Source organism: Otolemur garnettii, unplaced genomic scaffold (assembly GCF_000181295.1).
Source record: "Otolemur garnettii isolate 467f Iridium unplaced genomic scaffold, OtoGar3 scaffold00074, whole genome shotgun sequence".
Classification (NCBI taxonomy): domain Eukaryota; kingdom Metazoa; phylum Chordata; class Mammalia; order Primates; family Galagidae; genus Otolemur; species Otolemur garnettii.
Genome location: NW_003852469.1, coordinates 9,094,611 through 9,122,469, shown reverse-complemented (window position 1 = coordinate 9,122,469; position 27,859 = coordinate 9,094,611). Strand labels below are relative to the sequence as shown.

Genomic DNA, 27,859 nt, shown 5'->3' with positions numbered 1-27,859 from the left:
ATTGAAAGAAGCAAAACTGTCTGAAACTTTGCCTCTGGAACGAAACTTAAAAATACTGCTCTGTTGGCTCAAAGGAGCAGGGCGCCGGCCTCATATGCTGGAGGTGCTGGGGGTGGTGGGTTCAAAGCCAGCCCCAGCCAAAAACTGCAAAAAAAAAAAAAAAAAAAAAGAGTATGGAGAAATGGCTTGGCACCTGTAGCATAGTGGTTATGGAGCCAGCTACATGCACTGAGGCTGGCAGGTTTGAGCCCAGCCTGGGCCAACAACAATGACAACTGCAACAAAAAATAGCCAGGTGTAGTCCCAGCTACTTGGGAGGCTGAGGCAAGAGAATTGGTTAACTCCAAGAGTTTGAGGTTGCTGTGAGCTGTGATGCGACAGCACTCTACTGAGGGTGACATAGTGAGATTCTGTCTCTAAAAAAAAAAAAAAAGAGTATGGAGAAATGAAAAACAAAGATCTCTCTTTGCTTGGAATGCGTAAATATCTTCAAGTTTTTTTTTTTTTTTTTTTTTTTTTTGTAAACAGGGCTGATGACCTCAGCAAAAATCCTAAGGTGGACCTGTTCCTCTACTATAATTATTTCTTCTTACTCAACTGAAAGGTTCTATTTTGGGACACGGGGACCAACCTCAATGACCGTGTTATACAAAGTGACAGTTTGGAGAATGATTTATTTCTTATGGACAAAAAAACAAGAAATATAGTCAGGAAACAGGTGTCCCCTTAGTTCTATGAACAGGTCACAGAAGTGTGTGGCCCTCTTAGTTCTGGGGCTTGTCTGTGTGCGTGCTGGCCAGGGAGACTCCAGGGCAGTGTGTGCAGGTCACGCATGTTCTCTGTCTCCTCCAAGGGCAGAACGGAAAAACAACTTGCAAGATGTCCCTTTCCTGCACCATTTTTGAGCACAGTATATTTGATTGACAGCAATGAAGGTGGCCTTTCAAAAAGGGCAATTCTTATTTTTAAGCTGTGCTCCATTAGCTCACTGTTTCCAAATTAAGACATTGCATGAAGTGCGTCTTGTGAGTCAGACTGGGTGGGTTTCGGGCTGGGACTTTCAACTGTAATGACAGAGGTCAGCTTGGAGCCAGCCCAGGAAAAGACAGAGACTGGCTTCTCCTGTGTCTTTGGAGTACTGTTTGATTTTCTTTTTTTTTTTTTTTGTACTGTTTGATTTTCAAAGACTTCTTCCCAAAAGAACCTCATTTGGAAGCTAGTACAGTACGAGAATTTATCCTATAATGTCATGTGTATGTCTGCTTCCCAGGAAGGTCAAATATTGTAGGATATTTTTTCCAAAAGGCTCTGGAAATCATGAGGAATAATACATACATGTGTACACACATATAGACACATTCATATCATCTGATATATATGTCACATGTAACTCATGATGTCATATGTTACTATCAATAGCATAAAGTGCTGTAAGTTAATTTGAATTACAAGAAATTCTAGTAGCTCATTCAGACTCTTCATTGTTGTATGAATCTTGTTTTTAATTGGTCCATAAGAATCATACAGATTTATGGGGATCCAATGTGATGTGTTGACACATACATGCAAATACATTGTGTAGTGGTCACATCACAATAATTAGCACACCCATCGCCTTAAACACTTGTCATTTCTTTGTGGTGAGAACATTCAAAATCATATCTTCTGGCTACTGCATACATTATTGTTGATTTTAGTCGCCTTGCTACACAATATAACACCACAACTATTTCTCCTTTCTAACCATAACTTTGTACCCATTGACCGACTCTCCTCATCCCTCCTTCCCCCTACTCTCCCCAGCCTCTGATAACCACCCTACCAGTCTCTGCTTCTTTTACATTCCACGCACATTCCACATCATCCAGTATTTTTTACTCTGTGCGTGGTTTATTTCACTTAACATAACGTCCTCCAGGATCTTCCATGTTGTTGCAAATGACAGGATTTTTATTCCTTTTTTATGGCTGAGTATTGCTCCACTGTGTGTGTACACTGCGTTCTTTAAGCCATTCATCCACTGATGGGTGCTTGGGCGGGTTCCGCATAGTGGCTTTTGGGAATAGTACACAATAAACATGGAACTTCAGGTACCTCTTCAACATAATGGATTTCATTTTCTGTGGATATATACTCAGTAGTAGAATTCTTGGGATCTATGTGTTCCATTTTAAGATTTTTAAGGAATTTCATACTGTTGTTCAGAAAGGCGGTACTAATTTATATTCCCACCAATAGTGTGTAAGAGTTGTCCTTTCTTCACATCCTCATCAGCATTTTTATTTTTTTCTTTTTGGTAAGAGCTGTTCTAACTAGGGTGGGGTGATAGGTCATTGTGCTTTTGATTTCCATTTCCCTGAATAGTGATGTCACATGTTTTTTCATACACCTGTTAGCTAATTGTATGTCTTCTTTGAGAAATATCAATTAAGGTCTTTTTGTCCATTTTTAAATTTGGATTATTATTATTTGCTATTGAGTTGAGTCCCTACATATTCTAGATATTAGCCCCTTGTCAGATGCAGAGTTTGTGAATATTTTCTCCCATTCTGTAAGTTGTCAGTTCACTCTGTTGATTGTTTCCTTTGCTGGACAGAAGCTTATTAGCTTGTTACAATCCCATCTGTCTATTTTTGCTTCTGTTGCTTGTAAAGTTGAGGTTTTATTTGAAAAAGTCCTTGCCCAGATTAGTGACATGAAGCATTTCCCCTAGATTTTCTTCTAGTAGCTTTATACTTTTGGGTCTTACATTCAAATCTTTAACCCACTTTGAGTTGATTTTTTGGTATATGGTAAGAGGTACAAGTCTAGTTTCATTCTTCATGTGGATATCCAGTTTCCTCAGCACCATTTGTTGAAGAGATTATTCTTTCTCCAGTGTGTTCTTGGTGTCTTTGTCAAAAGTCTGTTGGCTATAAATGCATGGATGGTACCTGTTTTCTATGCCGGGACCGTGTTCTTTGAGCTACTATCATAATTATTTTTAATAGTTTTGTCTTTTAATCTTCATACTAAAGAGACTTTAAATGTTTTACACACCATGGTTACAGTATAAGAATAATAATCACATTAGCATTTGTTTCTTTCAGATGGAAGAATTTCTTTCAGCATTCCTTATAGGACATGTCTGGTAGCAGTTAATTCACTCAGATTTTGTTGGGGAAACTCTTTCCTTGATTTCTCCTTGATTTCTGAAGGATTTCTTTGCTGGGTACATTATTCTTGGTTGAGAGGTTTTTTTCTCTTCTGAGCTGCAAGTATATTGTCCTGCTTCCTCCTGGCCTACTGCCAGGCATACTGGATCTCTCTTTAAGTTGTTTTTTTCTTTCCTTTCACTGGTTTCATGATCCTCTTTTTGTCTTTGACCTTTGAGATCAGTATGTCTAGGGGTATTCTATTTGGGGGTGAATCTGACTGGTGAACTTTCACCTTCCTATACCTGATAACCTGGATATTTATTTCTTATTTCAGGTTTGGAAGGCTTTCTGGTATTCTATCTTTTTTTTTTTTTTTTTTTTTTTTTTTTTTTGAGACAGTCTTATTATGTTACCCTTGGTAGAGTGCTATAGTATCACAGCTCACAGTAACCTGAAACTCTTGGGCTTAAGCCATTCTCTTGCCTCAGCCTCCCAAGTAGCTGGGACTACAGGTGCCCACCACAATGCCTGGCTATTATTTTTAGAGACAGGGGTCTGGCTCTTGCTCAGGCTGGTCTGGAACTCATAAGCTCAGGCAATTCATTGCCTCAGCCTCCTAAGTGGTAGGATTACAGGCGTGAGCCACTGCATCCAGCCCGGTTATTTCTTTGAATAAGTTTTGTACAACCCTTTGTTTTTCCTTAATCCTCTCTTTAACTCTAATAACTTGAATCTTTGCCTTTTCAGTGTTGTCCCATAGATCCCATAAGCTTTAGTAGTATCTTTTCCCTTTTTCTCCTGTGTATTTTCAAATAGCCTGTCTTTGGTGTCTTTTTCTTTTTTTTTTTTAATCAAATCTGCTGTTAATGTTCTTTGGTACATTTTTAATTTCACTTAGTCTATTTTTTACCACTAGAATTTCTGTTTTATTTTATTTATTTATTTATTTTCCAGTTTTGGCTGGGGCTGGGCTTGAACCCGTCACCCCTGGTATATGGGGCTGGTGCCCTACTCTTTGAGCAATAGGTGCCGCCCTTCTGTTTGATTTTTTAAAAATGATCTTAATCTCTGCTAAATTTCCCTGATAAATTTCCGAATTGATTCTCTGTGTTTTCCTTAAGTTTGCTGAGCTTCCTTAAACAGCTATTTTGAATTCTTTAAGAAATTACACGTGTCCATCACTTGAGGGTTGACCTCTAGTGCCTTATTTTTTATGTTTGGTAAGGCTATGTTTCATGGAATGTTCTTGATCCTTGTGGATGTGCAACAGTGCCTGCCTATTGAGGGATTAGGTACCTGATACAGTCTCCACAATTTGGCTTTATCCTGTCCTTCAAAGGGCCTTCCAGACATCCCAAGTCGGCTGATGGTTTTATCTCCTGAGTCTGTGACCACTACAGCTATCTCATCACTAGAGGGTGCTCTAAGCACAGGCTTGCTACCACTCTTGTGATGGCTCCAAGGTTTCCATGGTGAAGACCCAGGGAGGGTATAGGGGCTATGTGGGAAAGCTGCCTGGGGATGGAAGTAAAGCTGTGACTCAGACAGGTGAGTCTCCCAGCAGATCCCTGTACAGATGAAATAGGTCTCAACTACAGCAAGAGGGGCTGGAGTTGAGACTGGACCCCGTCAGGATCTGTTATGGGACAGAGGCTGGAGAGTCTATCTTGTTGGCTCAGCTAGTTATACATCTTCCAGCAGGTCTTTGCACAGACAAGATACTTTCCTGACAGCCATGGTGGTGGTGTTGTGTTTAAATTGAATTCTGCTCAAAGTCAGTAGACTGTCGAACGAGACTTGGAAATATGTGTGTAACATTGCAGGGTCACTTTCTGTAGTGGAAATTAACTTACATTCCAGAACTTAAGTTCTGCTACTGAATTTATTTCAAAATGATTCTGCTGCCTCTATCTGTTTCTTACCAGTCTCCAAATACCCTTCTTCCATTTACTTTATCTTTCTGAGACTGTTTTTTTTTGCAGTGTGGGAGGGAAGAAAGCAAATCAGGGAGATTAGTGGAAACACAGAAAAGAAAATCAAATAATGAAGATGTTAGGAAAGAAATTATTTACATTTGATTGCTTTATTTGCAAGTATATGCTCTTGAGGAAAATAACGTTGGGGTAAAAATGTATTCTATGTGTTAATGTTTATTTTATCAAGTTTTAATTGGGAGTTCATCCAGCTTCTAATTCATATTACAAATGAATTTATATCTATCCATTAACACAGCAGTGGCTCATTCTAGCCCGTTAGGACTGAAAGGACAAGTGACAGATTTATGTGCCTTCTCCTCTGCCCTTGAGGAGTTAAATAATGGTGGTGTGCAGGGAGCCCCGCTCTCATTAGCTCAGCCCATGTAATTATATCTTGAAATGTCTATAATTCTCTCTTGTGTGCTCTCCCTCTCTCTTTATATATATATATATATATATATGTATGTATGTATACATATGTGTGTACATATATATATATATAACATACACATATATGTACACACATATGTATATTTTTCAGGGCATTATTTTCAAATTAGTTAATTCTAACTTAAACAACTTTTATAAATAACAGAAATCAGGGGGTGATGAGGACCACATCCAGTTCCGCCCAGGAGGACACCATCCGCTGGTTTAAAGAGGAGCAGCTGCCGTTAAGAGCAGGCTACCAGAAAACCTCAGACACCATAGCTCCCTGGTTCCATGGTGAGTGCAGAGATTCCTTTTCAGAACCTCCCCCATGGGCAGATGAATCTGTGCTAATCCACCAGGAAGGCAGAAAGAATGAATGCTTCCTTTTATTTGTGCTGGTGTCGGATATCATGAAAATTATGTGCAAACCTTTTTTGTGTGTGTGTTTGTCGGCTTTTGTTAGTGTCTATGTATTTACTGCGTGGCCCAAGTCAACTTTTCTTCTCCCAAGGTGCAGCAGCAAAAAAGGTTGGACGCACCTGTGACCTGGTCTTTAATTTCTCGCTCCCAAAAGGCTAACAATGAAAGGAGGGAGGATTTTAAATGTAAGGACCAGATCACATAGGTTTGAGTTGTGTTTTCTTCTCTGTCAAATGAGGGTCATGATAATGTAGCTGTGCTGTCATTGGATTGGTGTTATAAAGTAAATCAGCTAATATATGTAAAATGCTTGCATCAGTGCCTGAACCTAGTATTTCTGTTATTATGAGTTAGCAGAACTGAACATCTTTAAGTTCACCCTTCCTGTTCTCTCTACCTTTTTCTTCAGCATAATCCTAAATGGCAGGAAATACCATTTTGAGGAACAGTCCTATATAAGAAATAAGCAGTACTTTAATGAAATAGATCATAATTGCTGTAACAACTGTCCTATGCTCTTTCCACAAGTATTTATTGAGAGCATGTCCTTAAAGAGCCAGGAGGTCACCTCAGAACAGTAATTTGGAAGGACACAAGGACTCCCTTACCAACAGAGCATGAAGTTGTTTGGAAGAATTTGGCAAAACATTGCAGATTAAGATTGAGCTTGGGTTTGGGGAGGACGGTGCAGAGAGATGGGAGGAAGTCCTAGAGTTGCTAAAGTAATAGCTACTAGTTTCTACTGTATGATCTTCTGAGTACTGTAAGTGATTAAGTCTAATTGGTTTTGTCTCCTGAAGAAAATTGTTTTCTTTCTTTTCTTTTTTCTCTTCCTTTTCTTTCCTTTCTTTCCTTCCTTCCTTTTCCCTTCCTTCTTTCCCTTCTCTCCTTTCTTTCCTTCCTTCTCTTCCTTCTCTTCCTTCCTTTCTTTCCTCCCTCCCTCCCTTTCTCCTTTCTTTTCTCTCTTTTCTCTCTTTCTCTCTTTCTTACAGAGTCTTACTCCATTGCCACAGACTAGAGAGCTATGGCATCATAGATCACAGCAACCTCAAACTCCTGGGCTCAAGCGATTCTCTTTCCTCAGCCTCCCTAGTAGCTGGTACTACCGATGCCTGCCACAACATTTGACTAGTTTTTCTAGTTTTAGTAGAGATAGGGTCTTGCTCTTGCTCAGGCTGGTCTCGAACTCCCAAACTCAAGCAATCCACAAGTCTCAGCCTCTCAAGTGCTAGGATTCCAGGTGGGAGCCACCTGTACCAGCCAGGAGGACTGCCTTCTCTCTTTGTCACCCTGTGTCTCTTCTGATCCTATTGTCCTGGGCTCCATTTTTACAGTTCAGAACTTTCCAGACCCTTGAATGTAATCCTTATTTTTATTCATTTTATTCTTGCATCTGGTTGCCATATTTCAGCATTCTTTAAGATAGACCTTATAGTCGATAATATTTGTAAAGTAAGAGGTAAATGTTGGAAAGTCTTAATGGCTAATGACTGAACAAAGATATCTCACTCAATCCATTTGCTGATTATGAATCCCCCTTGTGTATAGATATATAATCAAAAATACCCACTACCCTGCCTTTAAGTTTCCTCAAGAGAGGGCCAAAGAATAAATACAATTCAAGTTTGAAGTTCTGGCCAGAAATCCAGATTCATTTTGTATCAACATTTTCAAACTCCTATGCCAGCATTGCAGACGAGCTTAGGAGAACTGAATATCTTTAAGTTCATCTTTTAAGCTTAGAATCTGGCAAGGACTAGAGTCAGGAAGGTGCATTACAAAAACAGAAATGTGTAAACAAAATTTCTGATTTAGGAATTTCCTCATTTTTTCTGTGGTTAGAGAATACACCTATTTGCCCTATGCATCAATAGTTGGTTATTATTTCTCTGAAATGTCATTAACATTTTCTTATTCAAATATGGATATCCTTAGATGGTTCATGGATCTTTGGCTGTCACAGCATGTAATTCAACCTGCCCTCTTAATGCTTTAGTCCCAATGTTTTATATTTTCAGCTACTTATAAAGTAAATTCCTTTAACTTTGTTGGGATACAAGATAGTTCTCATTTTAGCTGTTTTGAGTTCTGCTATTTTTGGCATATCCTGCTGTCTCTTTCTCTTTGGGGGGTAAATCCTATCCCTTTCTGGGGAGGCAGTTATTCTCGGGAGCCTCACTTCCCTCGAGATGATTGTTGAAGTGGCAGCTTATGGCAGCTTGTCACCCCACAGCTCCTTCAGTGTGAGGACCAGATGCCACCTCAGACTGAGCAGAGAGAACTGAATAGATTACGAAGCTTCCAGTGCCTTTCTTAATGCAGTTTTAGTGAACCTGTGAATTAACACCCAGAAGTGATAATCTGTCCTATAACTATGTTGTTGAGGAGTAGAAATTTCTTCATTGTGGGGCCATCAAAATTCTGCCCACCTATCACAAGAGGGATTTTCATAAGCTTTTGTCTTCACCAAGCACAAATTACTGACTTATGTGACTTCTCAAAGCCTTTTTGTTCCTAAACCCCAGATGACATATCCACCTTGCCACATTTACATGTCTGATTCATATATTTTATGGAGTGGATAGGCTGTGTCCAGCAGCAAGAATCAGTCACTACTTGTGTGTAGCCAAGAAGAACAGCTGGACATCCATTCCCTGGCAGTCACGGCCCTGACCTTGTGATGGCCCAGCCAGGCTCCTTTTCACAAAGCACTTTTTGTTGAATTATTCTCTGTAATCCTCCTATATAACTGTCTAGTATTTGTTCAGATTTGGAAGTAACTAGACAAGGTAAAACATAAAGAGGTCAAAGCCACACACATTTATTCAGATTTGGAAAGAGGGAGCTTTTCTGCAGAAAAGTCTGTGCTTTTTTTTTTTTTTCTTGGAAGACCCTCACTTTTCTCATAAATTACTCAGCGCAGCAAACAACCTTCCTGTAAAAATGTTACTATGTTTTTCCATTAATGTGAAGAATAGGCCATTAGCTGCCCAAACTCTCTTCTACTTGGGTTTTTATAAGTGATGGACTTGAGTCCTCACCGCCTGTGCCTGGGAGCCCAACCTTCCCATTGCAAATGCCCACCCAGAAGGGGCCTCAGAGACCAGGGCAGGGTGAGAGGGCGGGTGAGAGGTGAAGGAGAATGATCTGCTTTGGGGGTTCTCCTTAGAATTTTGTACAGAAAGAGGATCCCACTGTTTAAAAGCCATGCTTCTGTCATTAGCACTTCTTTGGTGTCACATGCTTCATGGACAATTTCTCCTGCCATGGCCAGATGATGCTGGACTCTATTTCTTCATGCCAGCCCAAGGGAAGGCAGTAAAGTAAATAAGTAATTAAGAACACATCCCTGGGGCCACACTGCCTGGCTTGACATTTCCAGTCTTCCACCAACTAGCTGTGTGGCCTTAGGCAAGTCTCAGGACTCCGTTCGCCTCTCATCAGTATAATCCTGATAATGATGTTCCTACCTCAAAGGGTTCCAAGGATTAAATGACTTAACACAGGTTGGTCACTCAGAACTGTGTGTGGCTCCTTGTAAGGCCTGGTTAATAAGTGGTAGCCATCAAAGTCATAAAGTAAGAGAAATGACACTCATCATCCCAGTCCTGGGATTGTTAAGTCCTGAGGAGCTTCCCGGGTCTCCAGCAACATGAATCCCAGGCTGGAGGTGGGGAAGGTCACTGATGTGTCATCCTGTCCCCACATCCCGGCAGACTAAACATAAATAATCACTGAGAAGTGCATCTTGTTTCAGTTGTGCAGGTGAGAAATGAACGCCTAGTTGTGAAATACTCATTTTATTTGGAGCTCATTCCAGGAGAATTTCATGAGCCCAAGTGTCCCCCACTCCCTCAAAACAAACAAAAAAATACCCTAGGGTAGGAGACAAGAGCCTTGGAACCATGACTCACTCAGCCTGCCACCTCACGCACCTACCTTTTCTACCTTTGTTTACTAAGAAATGGAGATGATAAGGATATCAGCTTTGCTTGTTTCATGGTTATTTGAGGATTAAATGAAAGAGCAAAAGGCCAGCAGTTTGTGTCTGTTGGAACTTTAACTGTCCTCGCCCGAGTGTGTAAAGTGGCTGGTATAGCTCCTGACCCAAAGACCTGACACGTGTCCTGTGGGTCAGTCTCAGTGGGGAAAGGGTGGAGAGGTGGCTGGTGTGACACAAAGGCTTTAGTAACCTTGCTGGAACCAGTGCAGTAGAGCCCAGTGCCCTAGGAGAGAGGCTGGGGACTTCCTGCGCCCAGGGACATGACCATCTGTGATGGAGGGGAGCTGTCAGGCCTTTTCATCCACCCTCTGTTTTCACCTCGGGGTCCCAAACTGCACTGTCCCTTACACACTTCTGAATGAGTAGGGGAGAGGAAGAGGCAGGGACTGATTGGTTGAAATTATCTGGAGAAGAACAGTCTGTTCTTTCAATACTCTCTGAAGGTCTGTTCACAGAAAAGAGAGCAGGAATGGTTTTATTTTAGTCTAGATAATTGGTGTTCACATCTCAATTAACTTTACTAGCAATAAGACTGAAGGACTGTGATAACCCATTGCCTTTTCACAAGGAGGTTTGGGGTTTTGCTTTGTTTCCCTGATAAGAAAGTACTATTAGCAGGGTGCTGGTGCTGGGGCAGGAGAAGGCAGGAGAATGGGGTCACTCCTCCCAAATCCGAGCTCACCGAATAACCTGCAAGCTCACCATCTTTCCGAGATGTGTTTGTGTTCATTCTGTGCATGCTCCAGTGTGATCTGTTCATCTGAGGAATTATAGTGGGAATAAGAAGGGGAATTTGGAATATGAGTTAAACCTCATGAGTTTGGACTAATTGGGGAAGAGGCTAGTCTGAAGTATGAGAATTTCTGAGGTGTCTAAATTACATCTAACTTCATGTAGATAGAGACTTTATTCCTTTGAGTGCATATGAAGGCAAATATGTAGGTTACTATGAAAGTTTTGAGACAGACTATATTAGGGCCCATTATTTCACTTCCAGGAAACACAGTCAGCAGCGTCCTTTCTAATTCACCTGTGCAAGTTTCAACTTGCTCAGCCGATTGGTGACGCTGGTGGGAATTTATTTATTTCCATCCGTGCAGATTTTACATTTCTTGATTTTTGTGTATCTCAAAACTTTCACAACAACTCACATATATAGAATTTTATTCCTTTAAATGCTGGGAGTAGCATCAGTAGATGGTATCTTGTAGATGTGGGTCTGACCTGGTTCTGTCATGAACTTGCTGACCTTGAGAGACCAAGATGGTGTCTCAGCTGAGCACAGCTGACGTTCAGGACAGGATCATTCTCTGTAGTGTAAGGCTGCCCTGTGCATTGTAGGGAGTTTAGCAGATCCCCACCTCGGCCCAGATACCAGGAGTACACCACACTCATGACCACCCAGAATGTCTCTCAGACACTAGAGAACTGCTATTGTACAACAAGTCCAGTAGTTCTCCAGGCCAATCAGTCCTCATTGGTAAACTGAGGCAACCTAAGAAAAGCATCTGTAAGTGCCTCCCAGATCTGATACTCCCAGTATGACCAGGTCACCTGCTAGAACCTCACAAACTGTGTAACACCCATGTTGTCACAAACAGGGGCTACAAGTGGACAGGTGTTCTGATGAAGGTTGAACATGGAAGCTCTCATTCACACTATCCATTCGCCCACCTAACCCACCCTGGTCCAGTTCCCAAGTACTGGAAACGTATTTTACTATATTCCTAACAAGCCCCTAAAAGACTTGATTGCTTTTATTTTTTCCTAAACTTGATCCGTGAAGCTGGATTTAACAGGAGAACTTGGGAGATGATTGGCTGAAATGTTTCTCTGTCTTCTTTCCTGCAGGTATTCTCACGCTCAAGAAAGCCAATGAGCTGCTTCTGAGCACAGGCAGGCCGGGCAGTTTCCTAATCCGAGTGAGCGAGAAGATCAAAGGCTATGCCCTGTCCTATCTGTCCGAGGAGGGCTGTAAACACTTCCTCATTGACGCCTCTGCAGACGCCTACAGCTTCCTGGGCGTGGACCAGCTGCAGCACGCGACCTTGGAGGACTTGGTGGACTATCACAAGGTGAGGCCACTGGGCAGCTTCGTGGGCTCAGTGTGGTATTGTCCTGCAGCAGCTCTTTTTTTTTTTTTTAATTAAATCATAGCTGTGTGTATTAATGCATTTATGGGGTACAATGTGCTGATTTTATATACAATTTGAAATACAACAAACTGGCTAACATAGCCTTCACTTTCTTAATTATCGTGTTAAGACATTTACACTCTACACTCAATAGATTTGACATATACCCTTGTAAAATGTAAAGAATTCAAACAAGCAAAAGGATTTGTCTCTGATAATTCCTCGTGATAAACAGGACTCCGAATTGTACTTCCTTTATAATAGAACCTTGTTCTTCCTCAGAGACTTAGGGGGATCCCCCCTAAGGACAGAGCCTAAGGATCCCCCGCTAAGGCTCAGATGACTAATCTCATCTGAGAATAGTCTTTTTATTTCTGAGGCAGAGTCTCACTTTGTTTCCCTTGGTAGAGTGCTGTGGCATTGTAGCTCACGGCAACCTCTAACTCTGCCTCCCAAGTAGCTGGGACTATAGGTGCTTAACACAATGCCCAGCTATTTTTAGAGACAGGGGTCTTGCTCTTGCTCAGGCTGATCTTGAATCTGTGAGCTCAGGGCAGTCCACCCTCCTCAACCTCCCAGAATGCTAGGATTATAGGCGTGAGCAAGACCAGTCTTAAGTTAGAGCTTGAGCCCTGGGGGGGAAGGGAAGCAAGTACTCAGAGGTTTGTGGATAAGTAGAAATCTCTTAAGATGGCCATAAACCAAGAAAAGTTTATGTATATCCGAGTGGTGGGAAGGGCATGTGATTATTGCTCTGACCCTGTCCCCTCTGTGTCACAGGAGGAGCCGATCACTTCACTGGGGAGGGAGCTCCTCCTCTACCCATGTGGACAGCAAGAGCAGCCACCTGACTACCTGGAGCTCTTTGAGTGACAACCGCCATCTGAGCCACCCTTGACATCCAGCCGGACTTTCCCCCGGACCAACACCACTGAAACAGACATTTGTGTGTGAAGCCAACGTCTCCCCTGCAGCAGAGCCAATGCTGACCCACTGACAGTGTCCATGCAAGGTCCTTATGACACCTGTCTTCTGCACAAATGCTGGAGTTGACCATCAAGAGAAGTCAACTTGACCGTCAAGAGAAGTCAACTGCTTGACCATCAAGAGAAGTCAACTGCTCATATGCACCGTCAAGAGAAGTCAACTTGACTGTCAAGAGAAGTCAACTGCTCATACACACTCCAGAAGTAAAGATAAGAAGAGTCCCACTTTTAGTGCTAACGTGAAGGGTGTGACTTTGTGACATACAGAAGAGAAAATGAACAAAGGAGACATCGAAACCTTTTAGAAATTAAGGTGTACTTCAGAAACCAGGATCTTGTGGGAACTATTGTGTCACCCCTACACTCCATCTTCCTGTCATCTCAAGAGGTCTCAGAGTCCTGTTTATATGAAGTCCCATGCTGGTCTTGGAATGCTAGCGCCAAATCTTCCCTGGGTGAGGTGACACACCTCAACTCATTGTGTGTGTTGGAACCAGGAATCTGAGAGACAAGAAAACAGCAGCCATGAACAATGCAGGAGAAGTTTTAAGATGGAGGAGGAGAGGCTTCCCATAGACAAAACCACACAGGGACTGTGGGAAAGCCTTCTGCAGAGTGGGAACCATGCTTCCCCTACGTGGGCTCTGAGAGTGCACCAAGAGGGACGCAGCCCGTGCTCATGGAGGGTGTCACTACTGGTGCTGCGCAGATCAGAGGATAAGTGAGCTGTCTGGATGCTGCTTATTGTGGGCTGAATTGCGTCTTCCAAAAAAGACAATGAAGTCTGAACCCCCACACCCACGAATGTGGCCTTATTTGGAAATGGGGTCTTTACAGATGTAGTCAAGTGACGATGAGGTCACACTGGATTAGGGTGGGCCCTAAATGCAATGACTAGAATCCTTAACAGGAGAGAGATTGGAAAACAGAGAAAGACGTGCACAGAAGGAAGGCGGCCACTGGCCGGAGTCAGACTGGAGTGATGTGGCTACGAGGCAGAGAGCACCGGGGATGGCCAGGAGAGAGAGGGACCTGGGAGAGACTTCCCCGAGCCTCAGAAGACAACAGGGCTCTACTCACACCCCAATTTCAGACCTCTAGTCTCTAGAAGGGAGAGAATAAATTTCTGTTGCTTTAAGCCACTGAATTTATGGAGTTTGTTACTGAAGCACCAGAAAGCTAATACACAGACCACATACCACTCGTTGCAACACAGTCCACCACTGTCATAAGGAAGTAAAAATGGGAGATAAGCAAAACCTTTCAGCTAATCCCATTGGCCCTGGGACAGATGTGTCCCATATCCCCAAACCTCCAGCAACTCTTAGTCCAGCCCAGGCAGAGGAGCAGCCTCTGGACAGGGACCCAGGACGCTGTTAGCCATTTGAGATCATATATATATATATATATATTTTTTTTTTTTTTTTTTTTTTGGAGTGGCATGGAGGTCTGTGTCAGCATTCTTTTACATTGCCATTAAATGAAAGGAGAATCACTGTTTCCTGCAATCATCCTTGTAGTTTATATTGTTAAACTATTACAAAAACCCATCTCTTAGATTTTGTTCTATGATGCAACAGGCATGTCCTTATTCAGAAACTTCTGTTGTTATTTCTGTCTCCCATTTTCTGTGAAATCACAAATAGGATCCTTTACCTCTCTGAGCCTCTTGATTTTGCTTTTGGATAAAGTAAGATGTTTTAACTGAATGGTCTTTATGACTTTTATCCAGCTTTGAAATCTTAAGGTTCTGTTGCTTGCTGGAGTGCACAGAAAGTAACCTATAGTTACCTATATCATTAATTATAAAGACATAAGATTCCAGCATCCCCCTCTGTCTACAGTTATATTAAAGGAAATAAATATGGACATATCCAGACATAATCACAACAAGCAACAGCCTCCTGGAAGAAAGAGTTAGAGGAAGGCACAGAAAACAGGAATATGACCTCCTCCTGGGGGGAGCAGATTTGCGTTCTGTGCTATTTTATCTTATTGGTTATCAATATTTAGAAGAATCAGCTCTCTGGTGTTTGATGCTATGAGGGTCAAAACTAATACTTGAAATTCGTAGGGAAGGAGAACAGGTTATAGAATTCAGAAATTGTTTTCCACTAAACAAGGTTGAGGAGGCCCGAATTCTTGTGCTAACTCTGCTGTGGTCTCAGTCTTCCTTCTGTCTGACCTGAATTAGAGCCCATGGTGAGGATGTGTCCACTCTGATCCCTTTTTCTGCGACCTCCACATATCTACCTCCCTGAATCAGCTGCCCAAGGTCTGGGGTGTTGCCTTTACATAACTGACAAGATTCCCAGGGGCTCTAAATCTTTGGGTATGCCCAGATGTCACTCCCTTCCCATGTTTTTAAATTTCTCCCTCCCTCAGTAAGATTCTAGAATCTCTCTCTTATGTCATCTGAGATTTTTCTGGCCACCACCTCCATATTGCCAGACCCTCACCTATCGGCCCCCCATCGTGTCACCTGGGAGACACCTGGTTCTTGTCTCCTGTCCTACCCTGCTGCAGTAGGATGCACCGGGAAGTTCAAGTGTCCCTGGGTGTCAAGAGCAGTGCTAAGAAATCTCAAACCTTACCCTACAAGGAGGAAAGTACAGAGACAGTTAAGAAGAAAAAGGGATCAAGGGAAAGAAAGATTTAAGGTGGACATTGGATAGATCACCATAAAAAAACTCAGGGGCATGTCCTAGCCGATGCTTTGTATTTCACCATCCTTCCAGGGTAATAGCGTGTGCAGACATGGCATTAAATCTGTTTCTATATTATAAAAATCATGGCCTAAATGTGTGCAATTGCCACCTTTTATCATGCACCAGAGTCCAGATATGTTTTATGCCCCCCTACCTCCATATTTGGGGGCTTCTGCCATTTGGTGCACAGAGAAGACACAAATTATGAGATATTCACAGATCTGTCTCCATGGGATCTCTTTTCTTTCATTCTTGTCAAGAACATGGTAAATGCTTTTATTTTAGTCTACAATGCATATAGGTCTTTTTTTCAGGAGATAAATAATTTCTATAACTTTATTTTTAAATAATACATCTGTTTGAATTGGGCTTTTCTCTTCCTCAATGTTTTCCTGTCTCTATTCTATTCTGTTGTATTTTAGGAGAGAGGTTCTTATCTCTGTCCTTTCTATGTCCAAGCTTAAATTTTCTGCAATGTTAATTCTGTTTTTTACTGCCTCCAGTATGAATGTTAATACCACTATTCCATTTCTACATTACTTGCCATCCTTCCTTCTCTTCCTACAGAGATTTTTTAGCCTTTGCACTGCTGCCTCAGACTGAAAACTATCAGGAGGCTTAAATAAGAAAAATATCCTTATTTCGATATGTGGTAAAAACATCATTTGATAATGAGGTAGCTTGATACAATAGAGAACCCAGTCATACTATTAACTAGCTGAGTGGAATCATAAAAGAAAAAATTAATTACTAAACTTGTCTGAGGTTTAGCTTGTTCATTTCTGAAACAAGAGTTACGAAAGTCATCTGGGTTCTGAGGATAAGAAATCTGTTAAAGATTCTATAGGGAAAATGCTCCATAAATGGTAATTAAAAACATTCCTAGAGAACCATGAGCTCAACAAAGCCAGGATTTATGAACCCTGGGCTTCCCCATAACTAAAGGGCTACATATCCTAAAGCCCTAGACTTTCCGGAGAGAATTTTAAAGGGAAACTCTTAAAAGGGTAGGGACATAATGATGAACTATGCAACATGTTAGCCAGTTGACCTGCAGAGAAATGGCTCACTTACTTTGGATTTGAACTAGGAATTTGCCAGTATCTGATTTTGACAACCCCCAAGTTGTCAGGAACCAGCTTCAACTCCAAATTGGCCATTGGCAAACTGGCTAAGTTTCTCTGGGATTCCTGATTACAAATCTCTGTGTATTTACCCTGGTTTTTTTTTTTTTTTTTTTTTTTGCAGTTTTTTGCAGTTTTTTGCCGGGGCTCGGTTTGAACCTGATACCTCTGGCATATGGGGCCAGTGCCTTACTCCTTTGAGCCACAGATGCCACCCCTATTTACCCGTTTTTTGACCAGAAGACATTATTTTTGGGGTTTTTTTTTTTTGAGACGGAGCCTCAAGCTATCCCCCTGGGTAGAGTGCCATGGCATCATGCTCACAGCAACCTCCAACTCCTGGGTAAGCGAGTCTCCTGCCTCAGCCTCCCAAGTAGCTGGGACTACAGGCGCCCGCCACAACGCCTGGCCATTTTTTGGTTGCAGCCATCATTGCTGTTTGGCGGGCCCGGGCTGGGGATTCGAACCCGCAACCTTAGGTGTATGTGGCTGGCGCCTTAGCTGCTTGAGCCACAGACGCCGAGCCGCCAGAAGACATTATAACCCAATTCCCTTTGGTTCCATGCAACCTGTCACCAGAATAGGTCAGGCAGAGCTGATACTAAGACAAATTGCCAGGGAGGGGCAATCCCCCCAACCCTTGTCAGTCTGAACCAGCTTTTACTTCTCTTCAATTGGAGAAGTGGAAGGATGTCCCATGATGAAGTCTTCCCATAAATGTACTCAAGATCCTGGTAACAACACCCACAGCACTGTGTCCCAATAATCAAATAGAATGGCAAATGCCTTACCTTGGGGGTGCTGTCTCAGGGAGGCAGGGCTCCAGGGAAGCTTCCCATGCAGACCACTCCCTGCTGTTCCTGACAGCTCCACATGCCACTGTGTGGTGTTCACTTGGCTCCATTTGAGGCTAATAACTGAGAGAAAGATCAAATAAAGTTTTTCTTCAGCCTTTCTTTGAATTTAATTTTAGCATACTTCTGTCTTTCAAAATGAATTACATTTAGCCTTTTCAAGTGGTATTCAATCTTCTAGCAGGTAAGGTAATGTTTGTTTTGGCATTTTTTAAGCCCTCAGGGTTAGAGGTGGGTTGGTGAGGAGGTAGAAGCTTGGGGTAGGGGGCCCATGATGGAGGTGGAAAGAGCTACCTAGCTGTGCTGCACTTTCCTATTTCAAAACGAAAGTATCTGACTCTCAAGGTTTATGAAGAATAAATCCAGTTCCCCCAATGTCCCATGCCAGGCTGAAGGATATTTGGTGTGTCCTGGGCAGAGGCTACCAAGGGTGGCTTGGCCCTCTCTAGACCGTGGAAGCTGGAGTTGGGGCCTGAAGGAGCATAGCCCGGATTTTCTCCCCAGAACAAGGCTCACCCTCCCCAGGCTGTGACTTTCCTCGGCACTGCCCTCCCGACCCCTCCTTCCCTTACTGTTTTGTCTGTCCATCTTCTTGCCAGAACACCAGACGAGTCAGACACAGCTGAGCAGATGCTGGGCTTGACTGCTCCAGAGGGCATGTTCAAAAGATCAGTAGTGCACACTTTGAAAGGCACCTCTAATGAGAGGAAAGAGCATATTCTGTATGTTGAAAAAAACCACCAGCAATATCCCCCAACCAACTGGCACAGCCCCCATAGATTCTTGGCAGCAACAGCAAAGCACTGAGCCCTGCCAGGAGAAACAGCTTTGAATTAAAATATAAAGCTAATCGGAATATGGATCACACCAAGTTGCCAGTTATTTGATGTGTGTGGGGAGTGAAACACCCTTGCCTTGCAAAGGAACTGCCCAAGGTCATTATCTCTAATCAGCAGCTCTCAGAAACAAGATCAAGTCTTTTTCTTTTTTCCTTAAAGTAAGTATTCCCACCTTCTGTCTCCTCCCACTCAAGAAAGCCTGTAAGTGTTAACATCTTGGAATTCTGCACAGGATCTGGATTCTGGGGCTCTAATCCCATGGAACTCTGACATTACCAGTAATTAATTGCCCCACAGAGGACTGGGGAGAGGCACCTGGGTTGCTTAACCCATCCTGGATCACTGTGTTAACCAATTTAGTTTTCATTTCTTGTCTGGGGATTTCTCAGTTGGGCCTAGAAAGAATAGAAACAGTGGGAAACTGAGGAATGGAAGACAGGGTCTGGACTCACTACAGGGTCTGGATCTTTGCCCCATCTGGAGCTGGCTGTGTAGTGGGAGGTGATAGCCACTTGCTGGCTAGAGCCTTGGATAGGTATCTTAAACTTATTTGTGAGCCTCAGTTTCTGCATTTAGAAAATGTAAGTAACAATATTACCTATCTTAGAAGGTTGGTGTACTCAACGTGAGGCTCCTGGCTATGCTCTTTAGTTCAGAAACCTCTGATGCCTCCCAACAGTCTAGAGGGCCATCAACTCCAATGACTGAGCATGGAATTTTGTGTAGAAACTATCTATTTTATTTCACACTCTAGTAAACTGCTCCTTCAGATAGACTGGTACAGTTTCCAGAATGACAGAAGAAACAAAGGGCAACAGAGTATGCCAGCAGGCTCCAACCTTTTTGGCACCAGGGACCGGTTTCATGGAAGACAATTTTCCCATGAATTGCAGGGGGTGGGGGGGTATCTCCTAGGCAGAGGTCAGGTAGTGATGCAAGTGAGAGGGAGTGGCTGTAAACACAGATAAAGCTTCATTTTGAGCTTGCCCATTGCTCACCTCCTGCCTGCGGGGGTGGGAGGTGTACATGATGGTTTTATAATCTCAACTGTATGACCCATAACTGCCCTCTGATTTTATCCAAGCAGCACTGGACACACTGAGATTCTTAACAGACTCTGCCAGCTACACAGCCATAAATGAGGAGTATGTGTTGAACTCTGATTGCTACACGGACACTTGCTTTGTGCCTGATGTATCCTAAGTATGTCACACATACAAGCTCATTTAATCTTTACAACAATCATCAGCAGATGTGATTGTGGTTATCATGAGGAAATAAAGGTAGAGGGACACTTAGTGACTCCTTTAAGATTGTATATGTTGCAAGTGAAAGAACTAGAATCTGAACCCATGTTGTCTGGCTGGAGAAACCATGGTATTAGCTGCCATGCTGTACTACTGAACCCTGATAAAATTAGATACCACAGGATTTTTCCTGAAATAAAAATTAGTAAAATTAAGTTCTGAGTAGCTATTTTCTTAGGCCTGATTCTTTCCTCATAAATAAGGAAAGAGGCAGCTGACCATAGTTTTGAACACAAAGAGGGCTAGAAAGGAGATGATTAGAGGGGAAACCAACACAAGGAGCCCTTGTGTTGCTTGGAGCCCGTGTGTTGCTTGGAGGCTGAGGTGTGTTAGCAAACATTAAACAATAGGCCAGGGCAGGTGGGGCAGGGAGGGCCTAATCTGCCAATTGCCAATTGCCATGGTGTAAATACTCCCACCCTCATTGATTTCAACTATCAACCTGTCATCACCAAGTGAGTTTTGTGAAGTACTGATAATTGTCTCCTAGTAAAATGCTACTGGTAGGAGGAGACCTCAGCTCAGTAGAATGACTTGATATGGTTACTGGGCAATTTGTAGGAACACAATAGAAACAAAGAAACAGGGAGAATATTCAGAGCTGGAAGGGGCCTTAGACAAAGCCCAAGACTCAATGCTTCCTGGGCTTATCCTACAGCACACAGGACAACTTCCCATAAGCAATGTCATCTAGCCCAAAATGTCAGCAGTGCTAAGCCTAAGAAACCCTGGTGTATGCACTAAATACTGTTTTCCAAAAACTAAGAACATGGCATTCTTACTCCAAGAAGAAATCATATCCACAAATCATTTTATTAACTGCATAATGCCACGTTCCATTCATGGCCTGCGTTTTAATCAAGTTTTATGAACGACTGGTACAAATCAATACAATACATTTTTTAATACACCAACAGCTTGAATGTTCTCGAAGCTTTTAAACAATGGATTTTCTGTGGGCAAACAGAAAGCAAGGAATCCGAGAGGGAATTAGCTCATGCATCTGGTGCTGGCTAATAAATAAATAATTTTCACATGAATGTAGAAACCGCTCAATGTGAACTATATTTATTTTTAAAAAATCATTTGTAATAAAATGCAATTATCAGAAGCATCTTGGTGATTGAGTAGAACGGCTTAATTTAAAAAATAATTAAGTTACTTCCACCTAGCCTAGGGTGGATGAATATATAGCAAAAACTTCCATCCCACTAGACACTGGCAGAGGAATTGATGTTTCATAAAATCTTTCTGCATTTCTTCTGTGAGAGGCCAGAAGCCAGGAAGAGCACCCTGCTTTGAAAAGAGATTGTCTGGTTCACACAGTACACTTTGGTTTATTTGAACAGGCAAGAAAGTGGTCCCCAGAAAATGTATTTTCTGACTTTTGAATATGTCATGATATCACCAATCGAAAATGAGTTTCCTTTTCTGTTAAAATCAAAAGGGTCTTTTTCTTTTCCTCCAGTGTTCAGCCACTCTCTTCAGCAATAGTTTTCAGATAAAGTATCTGCACTGTCTATTTGCAGTTCCCAACTTTGCCTTCTGACATTCAGTGCCTGGCAGGGTCAGCACTGGTCATGTCCTTGGACTTGTAATAATCATAATGGGTCTAAAAAGTATCTCCTTAAAAAATATAAAAATGTAGGCTGACTTGTGCTCTCTTGTCAGGCTTGGCGATTGGTAATTAAATAAGCAGAATATAACTCACAAGCAAAAAAAAAAAGTGCACCTTTAAATTAAATAAACTGTAGATGGTTAAAACAACCAAAAAGATAAGCAGATTATTTTTCATTGATCTTGGGAGAAAAATGACCCAGTATTTATTGGGGTTTTTTTTGTCCATTTAATTTTGCTTATCATACACAAAAGGATGGTGACAAATGTATCTCCTTTTTTGCTTTCTGGTGTCTTAACATTTCAAGAAACCAGAGCCCTACTGAGATGACCATTCATTGTGGAGCTGTCTGCTTGCCTTTCACTCCGATGAACTTTTTGCAAAATGGGTCTTAAGTCATGAATGTTTCAATGTGCATAGAAAACAGTATGTCTCGTTTTGTTGTAAACACAATCAACGCCTTCACATCTTTCCGTTTATAATCTCACAAGCATTCTGCCTTTGTCAGACCCTTCACGGGGCGCAACTGGGCTGCTTTTGCAGGCAAAGTGGAGATTTGATTTCTGTTGCATAAAGCCAACAAGAGAGAAATCGGAGACTCTTTTGTCTCTTTTACAGTCAAATTCTTTTTTCGCCCTTCTTGGAAGTCTTTTTCCTTGTTGCAGCCACTCCTTCAGTAATTGCAAAAGGAAAGAAGAGGGATGAATATCTCGCCAACTCCATCCCTGGGAGTTCATGTCTTTTTGCTACTCTTCTGTTTCTGTTTGCGAAGGTGGGCCTCTATCTCGTGCCTGAAGACCAGCATCCCCAGCTGTCCGTGGGATGCCTCGTTCATGGCCTTGGACTGCATGCACATCTTGTACTGCTCAGGGGTCAGCTCGTCCATACAGCGCTTCTCGTGCCAGAGGTGGAAGAGGCCCCGCACCGGCGTCCGCACCACTATGAGGTTGCTGTGGAGATACTTGCGGTAAAGGTGGACGTCCTCTCCGCCCCAGCCTTTGATGTCCAGATCAAACCCACCTGTCAGGACAGAGCACAGTGTTGAATCCACTGCCCAGGTAGCTCCTGTTCTGGGTTTGCCTCCCCCACGCCACACAAGGAGACATTTAGGGGAGATGTGCTTCTCTGCCCCCTCCTAGTTACCAGAGTGTCTGTCCCAGAAATCCCGAACAGAGATGACCTTCATGGCGGGCAGCACCAACTTGTGGAGATAACAATACCTCAGACAAAATCCCATGCCTTCACCTGCTTTTTAAAGAGCCACCAGCAATGCTAAGGACTAACTCCAGCCTCCAAATTAGAGCTTCAACAGTATCCAAACTTTTCAACTTGAAACCACACAATGCAGATTCTTATTTGGAATGGTTCTTACGGGAGTGGTCTTCATCTGCCATTGCAGAAAACAGGGCCTTGCAGTGTGGTAGAGTGAAGAGGATGTCATCACTTTATTATAAACTCTTTCACAAAGCCAGGCATGGCCTCCTAAAGTCTCCCCTTTGTGAACTGAGATGCCCTACATCCTGTCTTAACCTAAAGCTCACTGGGTCCCAAATGGAACCAAAGAAGCACTGGCTTCTTTCTGCCCTTTTTCTTTCTTACCTAGGAAATTTATTTAACTTTTACAAGGAACAAGGCTGCTTATGGCCTTTGGGAGCATGCAGACCCTGGGCTGCATGCGTGAGTGACTGTGACCCCTCCCATGGTGGGCAGGCAAAGAATTATACAAACGTATATAATCATGAATCAGTAGTCCAGAATTTGTGTCTTAGTTCTCTTAGAATCTGCCACTTATATCCTTTTAAATTTTAGTATTTTCTGCTTAAATTAAGTAGATAACGTACATAACCCAGTAAGTGGGGGGGCAGAGCTTGGTTAACTGTAATTGATTTATCATCACCATTATAATTTATTAAATATAAAGTTCACAAGCAAGACACTTGCAGAAAACTCCCAAGTTACATACAAAGAATGGAGATGAAACGTGACCCAAAGGTTCTGAGGTCTTGGCGGTGGCTGACTGAGGAAAAGCCCCCTTCCCATCCTGCTGGGCCCACTTTTTTCACTTACAGCTACATCCAGATTTAGGAGAATCCAGAATGTTATGATTTCAAATGGGAAAAATATAGTCATCACCACAAAATAATCTTTCCCTGTACAAAGGGCAAGGAAACAGAGGTTCTTGAAATGGCAAATCATTAGAAATTTTTTTGAAATGTTACTTTTGGAAATTTGATTTGCACATAATCAAATGTGCAAAGAGAAGGCAAAGAACATGTGTAGGTAGTTGCTGGGCATCTGCCAGGCACACACCACTCTGAGACCGGTACCCTGGGTGCTTGGATGCTTCTAAGGGGACCTGACTTCAAGTTGTTTCTTTTTTGTCTTTTTCTTTTTAACCCGTTGATGTCTTAGAGCAGTGGTTCTCAACCTGTGGGTCACAATCCACAGGAACTGTATTAAAGGGCCGTGGCATTAGGAAGATTGAGAACTACTATCTTGGTTCTGTAGTCCCCATAGTCCAGGTCTTTTCTGAACAAACAAACCTGAGGCTGATCTTCCCTTCTGCAAATTTGGGCCTTGGGCCAGAGTGGGAGCAGTCTGGTACACAGCAAGGCAGCCACTCCTGGAGGCTGGGGCTGGTCAGCTCTACACTGCTCTGAGGACAGGGCTGCCTGTGCCCCACCCGGAGCCCAGATCCAGGGTTCTGGTCTGTTCGTGTATACCCTCTTCATGCATCATCCACAATGCCGCTCCCTTCAGAGGCACATGAGGAAGTACTGTGATGGGGATGGGGTGTGTCATATCCAAGAGGGCAGGAGACCCAGTGGCCATCCTGACTGGGCCCCTCAGGTGCTACTGGGAGGTCTGCGAAGGTCCGTTTGCCTTTGAAAGTCTTGGTCTCCATTTGGAACCTAAGGGCCTTTGCTCTGTGAGCGCTGGATACCTGCAGGTGTGTGCATGAGCATGGAAGTGTGTGTGTGGATGTGTGTGTATGAGTGTGTGTAAATACTGACAGCAACTGTATACTTAGGTCTTGAAGTGACATCTGGATTTTGGCGTGTTTCTCCCCAATTCCCCACGTTTCCCTTTTACCTTTCCTGGGAGGCTCAGTGCGTCCTGTGTGAGTGCTCAGGGGCCAGACCCTGGCTGGAAGGGGGCCCTGGAGAACTTGCTACAAAGCGGCCTTCATGCCACTAGCTGCCTTTTAGCCTTGATTACACGTCTTATATTTGGGGTGAATGAGAGGTGCTGGTGAAGATGATAGGGGCTAAAGCACTGTGCCCTCCCAAGCCCTCCATTGGTCCGACCCTGAGGCCGTGACCTGAGGAATAGCAATTTTAATGTACTCAGTCTTACTATGAAACCAATTTACAGCTTTCTTATGAAAGCTATAACCCAAGTATAGCCCAAGAAGGAGAAAGGAGAGAGGGAGGGGAGGGGTGGGGGGAGGATGGGTGGAGGAAGAGTAATTGGTGGGACCACACCTATGGTGCATCTTACAGGGGTACATGTGAAATTTACTAGGTGTAGAATATAAATGTCTTAACATAATAACTAAGAAAATGCCATGAAGGCTATGTTGACCAGTTTGATAAAAGCATTTCAGATTGTATATAGAACCAGCACATTGTACCCCATGATTGCATTAATGTACACAGCTATGACTTAATTAAAAAAAAAAAAAAGGAACCGGCAGGCACCACCACCTTTACCCCTCAGGACTCCTAGGAAATCTGCTCGGTTTATTCAAGGACTGCACAGCCCAGTGGCCTCTAGGTGGCAGCAGCAACACATATTTGTCTTACCTATGTTGATGAAGTCCGACCGATATTGACATGTCATCCCAAATCCAAAATCTCTCCAAAATCCAGTTTCTTTCTTTATGACCTACAAGAAAGGATAGAGTGGTGCTCAAAACTCACGTGAACAAAGAGCACGGAGCTCATTCCCCCCAACTGCTGAACAGCCAGGGTGACACTTGGGACATGCAGAGGGCTGGATTTGAGTCCTCACACACAGTCGGGAATACACTAAACACAGCAGTCCCTAAACGGGGCCTTGTGATTTTTGGCACCTCCAGCTGGAATGTTTCTAGGGTGTAGGCATGAAAACCCACACACACAATCAAAAACAAACCAGGAGAGCAAGTTTCTGAGCTGGGCCATGGAAAAGCTACCTACGTGTCTGGCCCCACATCAGTGCCAGGGAGAACAGGAGGCCTGGGCTCCTGACACAAGCCCAGGCAGGGGGCCAGCAAAGAGCTCAGGAAGTTGAGAAAGGGGACAGAGAACAACTCGGAATTCAGCTGCCCTGGCATGGCGCGCACACACGGCTGCCTCAGGAAATAAAAAAGGGAGAGACTTTTAGTATATTCTCAGCTCTCCTGCTCTGATGACTCTCACTTGCTGAGGAAAGGGCACTAAAAGTCGAGGTTCTGAAGAAAGGCTGTCCATTCATCCTGACTCAATTTCAAAACCAAACTGCTCCCCAAGCACCTGCAGCAAAACCAGCTCGCAGGGCTGCTGAGAGGCCATCCAAACAGCACTTGGCCAGCCCTTCCATATTCTTATTTATATACATATTTTTTCACTGAGGTAACTCTGGTTTTGAGATTGTAATAGTTATTTTTCACAATTCATCCCTGTAGCTAACACAGGTGCTTAGACAAAACGACGTCCCCTCCCCTAGGGCAGGGGGATGCCTCAGCAGGCCCCCATTCCCTCAGATCTCTCTGTTTTCTGTTTGAGACATTTGGCTCCGCTCCCCACTAATTAGAAACAGCAAGTGATGGGGGAGGAGGCCCAGAGTCTTGTCCCAACTTGACCACTTGTTGGCTTTTCTACCACAGGCAGAGCCCTTCCCTTCTTTGAGCCTCTATTTTTTTTTTTCTATAAAATGAGGGGGTTGCGGCTTAGCACCTGTAGCTCAGTGAGTAGGGTGCCAGCCACATACATTGAGGGTGGTAGGTTCGAACCTGGCCCGGGCCACCTAACAAGTGTAACAAAAAAATAGCCAGGCATTGTGGTGGGCGCCTGTAGTCCCAGCTACTTGGGAGGCTGAGGCAAGAGGATAGCTTGAGCCCAAGAGTTTGAGGTTGCTGAGAGCTGTGATAACACAGCACTCTACCAAGGGCAACAGAATGAGATTCTGTTTCAAAAAATATAAAAAATGAGGGGGTTGAGTTAGCCCATTCATAATCCAGCTCTCACATCCAAATGTGGATCATAATTGCTCTTATTCTATCTTCCTGAAATTTCGTCCCAGGCTAATTATATTTGACAAATGGCTTACAACAAGTAAATGAACCTTAAAGATTCTTTTACTCTGTAACTGATGAAACTTTACTGTCTATGTTGCTTTCACCACTGGTCACCAACTTTTTTGAAATCAGGTTTTATGGGAGACAATTTTTCCTACAGACAGTGGGCAGTGGAGATGGAGCTTAGGCAGTGATGTCAGTGATGGGGAGGGCTATAAATACAGGTGAAACTCTTAGCTGGATCACCTGCCCTCACTTGCTGTGTGGCCTGGTTCCTAAGTTTCGTGGAAGATAATTTTTCCATTGGGGGGAATAGAGGGGTGAGGGATTGGGGGGCAAGGGGTTAAGTGGTGGAAGGAGGGTTGGCTAAGGTCTATGGCCCAGCTCCTAACAGGCTGTGGATCAGTACCTGTCTGGGGAGTTGGGGGCTGCAGGCTTGCACTATTGTTAATACCCATCACGACTGCCTGCCACCCTTCAGGACCAAGAGAGATTCAGTCAATTAAGGTTGTCCCCAGCAGATGTTCACCAATTCAACTTCAGAACAAAGGACTGTTATACCCCCAAATGAGAAAATAATTTCATTACTATCAACTGGAAAGACTTTGCAAGGCAAGAAAGGCTGGGAGAGTCTCTACTGAGTCATTTCTTAAAAGTGGATTTTGTTTTATCCCTGGCTTCCCAGGTACACTATTTCTGATGTAGCAAATGGTTTAATATCCCTTTTGCTGGCCAGGCCATGGGCAAGTTCCCTAAGCTTCTGGATAAAAATGGAGTCAGAGAAAGGTACCAATATCCAAGCTTCAAATATGTGGCTGAAATACACGTGGAATTTCAAAAAGAATGCTCCACGCAGGAAATATAATCCAGCAGGGCTTGGGAAGAAAGACAAGAGAGACGGCAAGAGGTGGCTCTCCCAAGACTCTGGCCTGAAGCAATGTGGTGTCCGACAAGGCTGAACAAGGTTCTCCCTTACCTGAGAAGAGTGCAACAGACACAGGCTGATTTATGAGCTGGGGAGGGAGTTATAGAAACATTAAATTCAGTTTTAAAGTTGGCA

The 27,859-nt window shown here is 43.2% G+C and overlaps 2 protein-coding genes across 3 annotated transcripts in view; one reads left to right on the top strand and one right to left on the bottom strand.

Moving 5' to 3' along the window:
* The window catches only part of SH2D4A (SH2 domain containing 4A), a 55,447-nt gene extending 41,220 nt beyond the window's left edge, over positions 1 to 14,227 (top strand). For both annotated transcript variants that reach the window (XM_023515596.1, XM_003794001.3), the window contains 3 exons: positions 5,709 to 5,839; positions 11,820 to 12,043; positions 12,884 to 14,227. In XM_023515596.1, coding sequence (XP_023371364.1) covers positions 5,709 to 5,839; positions 11,820 to 12,043; positions 12,884 to 12,976 — 448 coding nt within the window. In that variant the 3' untranslated portion in view covers positions 12,977 to 14,227. The remainder of the gene's footprint in view (positions 1 to 5,708; positions 5,840 to 11,819; positions 12,044 to 12,883) is intronic.
* A 7,927-nt stretch (positions 14,228 to 22,154) lies between these two features.
* Positions 22,155 to 27,859, bottom strand: part of CSGALNACT1 (chondroitin sulfate N-acetylgalactosaminyltransferase 1) — a 160,026-nt gene continuing 154,321 nt past the window's right edge. The window contains exons 7-8 of the mRNA XM_003794000.3: positions 25,346 to 25,427; positions 22,155 to 22,559 (exon numbers count right to left, since the gene is read on the bottom strand). Of these exons, the coding sequence (XP_003794048.1) occupies positions 22,273 to 22,559; positions 25,346 to 25,427 (369 nt within the window). The 3' untranslated portion in view covers positions 22,155 to 22,272. The remainder of the gene's footprint in view (positions 22,560 to 25,345; positions 25,428 to 27,859) is intronic.